This window comes from Punica granatum, chromosome 6, assembly GCF_007655135.1.
Source record: "Punica granatum isolate Tunisia-2019 chromosome 6, ASM765513v2, whole genome shotgun sequence".
NCBI classification, from domain to species: Eukaryota; Viridiplantae; Streptophyta; class Magnoliopsida; order Myrtales; family Lythraceae; genus Punica; species Punica granatum.
Window position 1 is genome coordinate 25231351 of NC_045132.1, and position 10250 is coordinate 25241600.

General features: G+C 42.6%; 1 protein-coding gene across 2 annotated transcripts; it reads right to left on the bottom strand.

Annotated features, from left to right (window-relative positions):
* Nucleotides 1–2968: 2968 nt before the first annotated feature.
* Nucleotides 2969–7869, bottom strand: LOC116211219 (zinc finger CCCH domain-containing protein 55). 2 transcript variants are annotated; one of them, XM_031545496.1, is made up of 9 exons: nt 6797–7869; nt 6221–6394; nt 4957–5136; nt 4768–4865; nt 4389–4667; nt 4126–4285; nt 3815–4005; nt 3629–3715; nt 2969–3347 (listed from the first exon to the last, which is right to left on the bottom strand). In XM_031545496.1, the coding sequence occupies exons 1-7, from the start codon at nt 7687–7689 to the stop codon at nt 3834–3836; spliced, it is 1956 nt and encodes a 651-aa protein (XP_031401356.1). In that variant the 5' UTR covers nt 7690–7869; the 3' UTR covers nt 2969–3347; nt 3629–3715; nt 3815–3833. The 2 variants fall into 2 exon arrangements, with proteins under 2 accessions (XP_031401356.1, XP_031401357.1); XM_031545497.1 differs by having other exon boundaries at nt 2969–3537.
* Between the last annotated feature and the right edge of the window lie 2381 nt (nt 7870–10250).

Sequence of the window (10250 nt, forward strand, 5' to 3'; positions counted from 1 at the left end):
TATAAAGAAATTGATATTCATAATACTGACTACTAAGTTACTAGATTCGTGGGCCATGACACATGATCTTACTACAAGTACAAGAGACTAGATTGGCGAGATTGCTAGGCAAATAGTTGGAGGTGGCGAAACTAGTCGAATTATACTAAAATCGAAGGGCACAAGTTAAATTACTACTTCTTTGCCTCCCCTGACTTTTCCCCTAGCAAGGTATTGTATTCTTCCCGTAACTTGTTGTACTTCTCATTTAGACCCCTCAGAGCTTCCTTCTTCTCATCCCGATCTGCCGCGCCCCCTTCCTTCCTCTTCTCCTGTAGGCGGAGCCTCGCAGCCTCGACCTCCTCCTTCAGCTCCTGGATTTTCAGTTCTTTCTCCTCGTGCTGTTTCTGCAACGATTCCAGCTCTAGACATTCGATAGTCAGCGGCGTCAAACTCAATACATATGCTATTAAAAGGAAAGAAATTGTAGATACTCGTCAAAACATGCGAACTACCATCGTCTCTGCGCTCCATTGGTAGATGAAGTGCCTGCCTGCATGGAGACCAACAACACTAGGATTTGAGCTTAAACTTGGCAACCGAGCATTACATTCCAACAGACTAGTGACTAGACCACATCGGGTATGACATTGGTAAAAAAATTTCTTGATACTAAGGAAAAATGATTTCAAGTGTGACCAGCACCAATTTTCCGTTCAATGTCTTGTCCAGTAGGAAGTGCCATGGTGGTGGGAATCTGGTAAATATTCAAACCACCAGAACGGCTAGTATTGAGCTCCGTTTAGGCCTAAGCATTTCTTGGGCTGATCGGCAAAAAAATGAGCGCTTGAGACGGCCCAATAGCGGCCCAACATGATAAGGGCGCCCCAAAGGCCCATACATCGTGTGTTGGAATCTGTAGGCTCTCCTTGAACTTGGAGGGTGCACGCGGTAAGAAAGCATGACCAGCTCACCACCAAAGAGAAAAACAAGAAAGATAGACATTTCGAGACACGGATAGTTAATACCGACGGAGAAGTTTACCGTCGACGGACTTTGGGGAAGGGCGTGGAGTGAACAGAATCGCCCTTTCAGTTCTACGTTGTGTGTTGGAATCTGCAAGCTCACCTTGAACTTGGAGTGTGCACGCGGTAAGAAAGCATGACCAGCTCACCACCAAAGAGAAAAACAAGAAAGATAGACATTTCGAGACACGGATAGTTAATATCGACGGAGAAGTTTACCGTCGACGGACTTTGGGGAAGGGCGTGGAGTGAACAGAATCGCCCTTTCAGTTTTACATGCTGCATGCAAATACATACATCGGCATGCTCTCCACGTCCGCCGCATTGCGGCACAAGGCCATCACTAGTTCATAATACGTCGCTTGGAATGGAAGGAAATTAAATGATAATAATAGACACAGAAAGTTGCTTTACCTTTGACTTGTGTGGGAACCAAATGCTCTTCTTTGCCTTGGGTATGTCTCTCTGAATCACTGAAGCTTTGTTGCTCTGCGATGGACCCTTTTACTTTGAGAACATCTGAATATATAGAGAACCAATCAACCAAATCTATTTAAGGAGGGGGGAGAGAGGTGCAATGAAGTCGATTCGACCCTTAATCATTTGGCAGTCAGCGGACATGTGGCCATACACGTGTACCCATCATAGTTTACAATAATTATTAAGTTTCATGACTCCGTGGACTCCACTGTGATAATGTGTCAGACTGTAATCGGAACTTATATGATAAGAAAATGTGATTGGTGCAGCTTCATTTTTCATGCATGATTGGCGAGGAAGAGTAGTTAGCTTATTCTTATTCTTCTTCCTTTTAGTGGCAACAAAATCTCCACCAGATGGTTTTAGTACAAAGATTTGCTCTACCATTGATGTGAAAAGCTTCTCCCTTTTTTCTCCATGTCCCTAGCCACTTGCTCCTCCTCCGTGTCCGAATCTTACTTTAGCAATGGGGAATCAAATCCGTGAATATCAGCTCACACATGGGGCTTCTAGTTTTCAGCGAAAACAGCTGATACGTGATCCGTTATAATCAGTATCGGTTCGTGTCGGTTAGCACAAGAATTGATTTCCTCGAGGTAACTCAGGCCAGATGGGCTCTTATTGAGTGAACTTCAATTGTGTATTTGCAGAAGTTTGAACCGGCCCGTTGTTACCTTCTTCAGGTCCAAATACAGTATTGGACCTACTCCACACAACAATGCATCATATATACGATTCGACGACGAGTCATAAGATGTCCCTCCTCGTCCATGTCCCTGATGAGGAGGTACATTGTACGATTATCGGGTGGCAGTAGGGAGTCGAGTGTAGCAGCTACCTTGAGGGGTACTGCCTGAAAATGAAAGCTGCTACTGCGCTCATCACGAACAATGTGCTCTACACATACATAGCCAGGCATGACCCTGTGTATTTACCTCCGTGACCGTGTGGAGATCACGGGACTAGCTTGGGCTAAAAGAGCGAGAACATGATGCTCCTGAGATGGGCAGGTCAAGCGGGAGAAGTGTGGTCGGGCAAGCGGGCAAGCTAAGCAACATGGTTCAAGACTGTGACGTGCTACTCATTGTCGAGCAAGATCTCATGTATATACCTTTGTGACCGGGGTCACAAGGCTCGCTTTGGTTAAGGGAACGAGAGAGGGCGCTGCTGAGATGGGCAGCTCGAGTGGAATGGGCGCCCAGCTTGGTGAGCGAGGCAGCACAGTTCAAGACTGCAAGGTATCATGCCGGTGACCTGACATTTGAGCGACTTGCAATTAATGATCACTGTTAGCAGCCTAAAGGGCCCCATTTCCTCACCAAGATATCAACTCACCTGAAGCCAATTACTTCCATATACATACATATCTACCATTCAACAACCACTTTCCTTGAATTTTTAATGGAAAATATCGATAAAAAACTTCAAGAATATTCCCGATTTTCATCTTTAATATAATAAGAAAATTGTAGAAGAAGAAAACATGAATTCCAAAAGAAATTTTTTCATAAGCCGACAGGGAAAGAGGTTCAAAATGACTTGTTGGTATCTCTGTGGTCCAAACATTTAACCCGCAGAGAGAAGCTACACAGTCTAGTTTGATAACAGGGAGAACAGAACCTACGCATATATAGAGAAAAGAAAGAGACACTAAAATCACATGTCCCCCTTTTGCCTATGTAGTAGTGCTAGTACAAGTAGTAGTATGTATAGTTTCTGTTAGCAGTATGTATCGATCGATCACAGTCACACCGACCTCGTTTCATCTGGCGGGTCATCCTCTACGGATCTAAACTAGTGTGCACATTTTAGTTTCGGCTATACATCTAAAGTAGATGTTTCTCCCCATTTAGCTGCTTCTACCTGCAGAGTCAACCAAAACAAAACATGAAACAGAATGAAACGGGCAGATACCTAACTGTCAAATTTGAATGTATGTAATACTATAATGTATGAACACTTCTCTCTTGAACTATTGGGCACAAAAAGATTTTTCCTGGTCAAATCAACCAATAGACATTCCATTGTTCCAAGCGCCAAGAGACCAAAGGCCCTGGAAATCGAGATTCGTGATTGACGTGGACTAAAAGAAACTCTATCAGATCAATTCCAGGTTAGAATTTTTATTCGAGAGAGAGTCTTACCTTATAGGACAAATCCTGCTGGCCATGCTCATCTTTATTATGTACATTTGTGATGGATCAATGCAATTGCAAAACAGAGAAAGAAACCTGCAATCGAAGTACATAGACAGCATTAAATTTCCATATAGCAATAGCGAAAGGAGACGAGGACTCGGTGCAGAATTCAACCGAAAGAAATAACCTCACCTAAGCTAGGAGGTAACATTTACTGAGGAGGTCCATCACCAGAAGAAATGATGGTCAGCGGGGCTTCTCTATCAGGGTCATTTGGTGCTTTAGTAGAGCTCTCACAAGTCTCATCAGTGAAATCAGAGCAGCGGTTCCCAGTTGATTTTGTGGGTGAAGCAAAAGGAGAGTCGGGAAGAATATGCTCTAGGCTGGTCCAACAGACAGAAGCAAAGAATCACACATCAAAGTGAACAGTGATGTTTTTGGGCAATGAGAAAGTTCCGTCTAATCCAAAGTTAAATAAACCAAATACAGTGAAAGATTCCTACGTTTCTTGATTTCCAACCCCTTCAGGGTTAGAGCATTCATCCTTGCGCTCACCGCTACCAAAGGTATGGTTGCAAGCAGCATTTGTCTCCTTTTGAAGCTGCTGCTCAGAAGCTGCAGCAGCTGGAGAGGGAGCAGGAGCAGGGCTACCACAGTTGGTGTCTGCAACAATAACAGAGTGTTTGACCCGAGTGAATCCTTCTATCTCAACATAAAACTAAATCTGCACTTGAGATTATTCTGAATCTGAAATTGCGGAAATTACCTTCTGCACCTTCCTGGCTAATGGCTTCAGATGAGCGGAAAATCTTATGGTGATTCAGGTTATGCTGCACATGGATGGAAATTGGAGCGCTGGACCCCATAGACAAGCTACGGAGATGATGATGATGATTGTACATATTGTCATTCTTCAAGTCAGGAAGCTGCAGATTCATCAATCTCCTTCCCTGAAGCTCGATCGCTTGCTGGAACTCAGCATGCTGTTGCTCCTCTAACCTTCTCCGCAGAATCAGCTCATGTGTGTTGTTCAACAATCTAGCTCCTTTTGATAACGGGATGGCAAACAATGAAGATTATTATATATACACAGAATGAAAGGCCCAATGCAGAAGAAGAAAAAGAATATGAGCTTGATCTCTCACCAAGATGATCAAATGGCTCCCCGGAATCCAGCATTGACGAATTTGAAGATGGAGAGAAATCCCCCCTCTCAAATTGTTGTTGATGGTGCAGTTGCCTCCTGCATTTATCAAAATGAAAGACCGTGAGATAAAACAATGCTATACAATACGAATAAACCTTTGCAGATAGAAATATGTTTAGTCCAGTACTTTTCTGGCACTTTTCCTTTCTCCTTGTAGGGCTTAACCAGCACACGAGAATTACAGATGAAATGAGGGTTCCCTTTGTTCAGGATCATCTTCACAGTCTCTGGGTAGACAAAAGTGACGAACCCAAACATTCGCTTCTGCTGATAAGGAATCCTAACATCTTGAACTGGCCCATAAGTGCTTTTGCAGGGAAAGAGAGGACAGAGTCAATACATTGTTCAACTTACACAAAATTTGCTTGAAAATATTGGAAGCGTAGAATATCCACATTGAGCAGAGCCCCTACTCAGAAAGCTTATCCGAACAAGTCAAAAGGCAGCTCCATTTACAACTTCAAAAACTAAGGACGAACAAAAGTCATAAAATTATCACATAGAGTTAGAGAAATTACTTAATTTTACAGTTTGTTCTGAGGCAACTCAACATAAATATCCTTGGTTGTGGATCTCCTAAAACAGCTAAAGTCTGGGCTTTAATTTAATCAAATTAAAGAAAGTATCCAGTCCACACCAATTTAATAAAATAGGTTCATTTCCGTAGGCTCGATTCATCAAATAAATGTTTTTATGACGCGGACCATGACTGCTACAAGGAAGAAAGATTTGTGTATCAGATTATGAATAGACTGCAAAACAATTACTTTTCCAGTTGCAAGGGAGGAGCATGGGCCTATAAGGGAATAGAGGAGACCCCATTGATAAAAGAAAAACCCTATCCTCCTAGCTCTAGGGTCAAGGATGAGATGAGAAAACAATTTTTTGTTGTTGATTATTTTCTACTGATCAAATCACAGTTGGCAAGGTTCAAGTAAATGTTCCTGCTGCTCCTGCAAGTACAAGTACAAGTTCTATTAAAAAAATGTTGCATCACATCGCAATTTAGGAATCGAGTTGTTCATAAAAGCACAACGTGACCCTTATGATTCTACCACAGTTAAAGAGCACACAAAAGCGAAATGCAAACGATGGAATCAGGTGGTATGGGTCAGCACTTTAATCATCAAACTCAGTACTTAAAAGTTGTAAAAAGTTAAAAAGGACCAGTTCTCAAGATACCAAAGGATCAGCACATACAATAATTATGTGCCCTCAAAAAGTATGAACCATCAGTCCAAGCAAAAAACTAACAAATAGTCTTTTTAAGAATCATAATTTCGTAGTCACAGCTATGAAATGTTCATCTAATACTACTAGTTATTCCTAAGAACGCACCATTATACCAGAACGCTTTGAATCTCAGTTGTCTATGTTGTGGCATACATTACCTAAAATACTCCGAAACGTCTTCATCCTTGAAAGTGCTGTCTGCTGGGAAGGTCAAGTAAATTTGTCTCGAAGCGGAATTCAACTTGTCTGCCATTCCCATCACCATATAATCGTTCCGGTCTTGTTGGTATCGGCCATACTTGTAAATTTCATCCCCTATCATCATCCCCAACCTAACACACAAGACAATCATTTGCCGCACCCAAAAGATTGCAAACTTGAAATAGATGCTTCACCACTCACAACATGGTCGTGTTTCTGCTGTTGCATACCTCCAACATTTTATACAACAACCAAGCTATGGTACAGAAAAATAACATTTTTGTCACAAATGTGTTACAAATGACGAACAAATTCTCCAAAAAATCTATCCCTCTCAAAAAATTTTAATCACGATATTTTTTTTTTTTAAAAAAAAAGGAAAACATTTAAGACTCAAATTCGCTACAAATTCTGATAGACTAAAGGATCCATGTTCAGTCAAACACAACATCAAAAAATACATTTTTCAAAAATTATTACTCCAAAACCCAAAAATAATACTTTCAGCGCTCCTAATCATACAAGAAACCCACCTATGTGGATCACCGTGTTGCTGCAGGAGAAAATTCATGTATTTGCTTTGCGAAATTGGGGAAGAACCAGGCGCAAATTGGGTAGCAGCGGCAGCGGCAGAAGCCAATCTCTGCTGATGGGCGAGTTTCAGTCTCATCATCTGCTCGGCTGCATCAAAGCTGCTCGGGGAGCCCGAAAGGGCCGACATGGAACCCTCAAAATCGTCCGAGTGGACGAACTTGCAGCCGCTCCCGTTCTTGCAGAATCCCCTAGCGAAGTAATGGCACGGCCTGTGAGCTCCGCCGCAGAAGGGCCCGTCTTCAGACCCGAAGCAGGCGTCGCTCTCCGAGAAGCTCCTCCTGTGAAGGTGGGACTCGGAAGAGGAGCTGTTCCCCGTGTCGTTGAGGAAGGGGAAGAAATCGGACATCTGCTGCTCATCAACGAAGTCCCTGGACCCGCCGGCGCTGCCGCTGCTGTTCCCCGAGTAGAATGAGGAGCTGCTGCCGAAGGGAAGCGAGGGGCTGGTGCTGGGGCTGATGGGTCCGCTCCAAATAGGGTTTCTTGGGCTCATACCCAGCTCAAAATCGCTCCTTTGGGCGAGCCTGGGGGAGGAGATGGGCATGAAATGGGCGTTACCGCCACCGGGGTTGGAAGGGCGTGACATGGAGCCGAGAAGAGGGGAGGGGGAAGGCGGGGTGGAGGGCGCGGGCGAGTTGCTCGACATTAGTCCCAGCTGAGACTTGGCCTTGATAATGAGGCTGTGCAGCATGGTTTCAGGGCCCAAGGCGATCCGAATCAAGTCCTTCTCGCTCAGGTCCTGAATGAGGAGGTAGCCCATGATCTTGGTGGCGTTGTCGGGGTCGATGCCCTTGATCTTCGAGAGGACTATGCTGGTAGCCTCATTCGCGTCCATGGCCGGAAAAACTGAACAGTGAGGAGAAGGGCATGCGGGGGTGGGTTTCCGACTCCGGAAGGAAGGGGAAGGTCTCAGCCTCTTCTCCCTCTCCGGCGAAGGGAAGAGAGGAGGACGGAGGAGTAATAGAGCTTTGAGTGAGAGAGTGAGTAGTAGAAGAGTAGGGTTTGAAGTGTAACAAGCGGGCTAAGAAGACGACTAAACTATCCTTATCTCTGCAAACAGGGAGCCATTATTTTTCATTTCCCCTTTTTTTCTTTTTTCTTTTTAAATCGTATTATTTTAAATTATTTGATTATTTCTCTGTCCTCTCTGTGTTTTTCGTTTTTGTTTTTGTCTGGTTTTTCGGTTTCGGGAAAAACGTGAAAAAAAAAAAAACAACTTTTTCCCTTTTAAAAACATTTTCTCTCTCCCTCTCTCTCTCTCTCACACAATCTTTTCTGTTTTCATTTTTTCGTAATAAGATTTTCTTATTTGCTTTTCTTTTCTTTTTCCTGTAAATCTGCGGATGGTTTGTTGGGGGGATGACACCGCACGCGCCCCCTCCTTTCTCCATCCTCGCACGTGAGAGATGCCATCGGGCCATCGGCCCTTTCCCTTCCGTACGTGCGCGCTCCCCGTGCACACGTGCGAATGGACCAAATGATGCTTTTTGGGAATATAGACCTTCGTTTCCTAAACCCGGTGCACATGCACTCTATGGTCTAATAGGCCATTTCGCTTCGATCTCTTATAACACCCGACTAATATTACGCATGATCCGTAGTAAGTATTCAATGAACGATACTTATGACTCGCGTACTGAAAGTAGGAATGTCTTTCATTTTTCCTAGCCCACTACAGTATCACTCTAAAATGTTACATTATTCTATCTATACATTTAGTGAGTTTAAGTACTGCAAAAAATGAGATGTATTTTACGTTTATATTTCGACTGGGAGCTTTAAGACGCCGCATGCATGCATTGGAGCTGACGCAAAAGAGGCAAATTCCTTCTTGTATATATGTATTTGGCTCGTAAGAATATGCTCCAATGTTGACAATAATGTTGGATTTCATGAAGCCAGTCCATCGGATACCATTACGGCTTGTTTGGATGGTGATCATTTGGAAATGAAGCGTTATCCTGTCGAATGAAGTCTACGCGATTTTCTTTTTTCAAAATCATTTAATGATTTAATCATCGTTAAAATCATGGAAATAGAGCATATAACGCAAATGAGAGATTTGGAACAAAATATTGTTCTTCCGGAGGATCCTTCCATACAAACATGCCATCGATAGATGATAGGTTCCCAAACAGCTACCCCTCCTTTACTTAAATGGTCACATGCAGATTTAGAAGTTACATCAAAATTCTTTTAAAATCATCATCATCATCATCATGACATTTGATGTAAATAATACATTACATTATACCTTTCAAAAATAATAACAGGAAATATTTTTCTACCCCTATCCCCAAAAAAAGAAAAGTATTATTATTATTATTATTATTATTATTATCGCTTTTATCCACATTGAGGAAATGCCTTTTACAGAATATGTATAAAGGCTATCATATCCGTGGCCAGAAAATCGACCATTGAATTCGCAGAGGACCAGTCGAAATTTAGATCAATTATATAATCCCAAAATGATATTCTACCAATTAAAACAGATCTCACTCGATAATATTCGGATCAAACAACGAATCAATAGTAGGCTCTTATCAGCAACCGCGTATCTACTACTATAAGATCCGATTTTTTACGTCCTCGGTGTGGATCTCGACCTCAACCACTAGGTGCTCCCCCAACGAACAAATTAAGATTGAACCGAGCGAGTGATGTAAATATATAGTTGTATGCAGCGAGGTGGGCCCGTACCTGCGGGTGACGCAATCTGATCTTCTTAAGATTCAGGGGCAGGGGGTGAGCCCATGGTAGGCGTTCGTGCAAGCCAATAATTCTTTCCGGTTCGGAGTGGGACCCTCCCTTCTCGACCGTCAGATGACTCCCGACAGACAGCGACCAGAAATCGAGCGGCCCAGATTCTAGTGGGGCCCCGCTCCCACTACCGCAAAGGATGCTCCGTCACGTTCAATCCCCTATGGTCAATATTGCCCTTTCATCTCAAGTCAGCTGTATGTCTGATGTACCCCTGATCGAGGTCGAGGCTGGCACCAAAAATCACATCAACTATTTGACCAGAGTTTTACTCCCAACTAATCCCAATTAATTAATAATAACTTTAACAAAAATATATATTTATATATATTATCTTTTTTCTTTTTTATAAAGATTTTCGAGTATATTTTCTTCGATTTGAGAGAGGTTCCGAGATTGAATCTCGACAACAAAACGATCTTTTCTTTTCTTTTTCTTTTTCTTTTTTATTTTATTTTATTTTATAAGTAAGATTCATTACTAACTATTAATCAGACTAAGAATCGCATTTGCGCAATCGACAAAACGAGTAGGATTCATTACTAACTAGTAAGATTCATTCTCGACAACAAAACGATCTAAGAATCGCATTTGCGCAATGAAATTTGTTCGGATCGAAGACGCAATATGTAT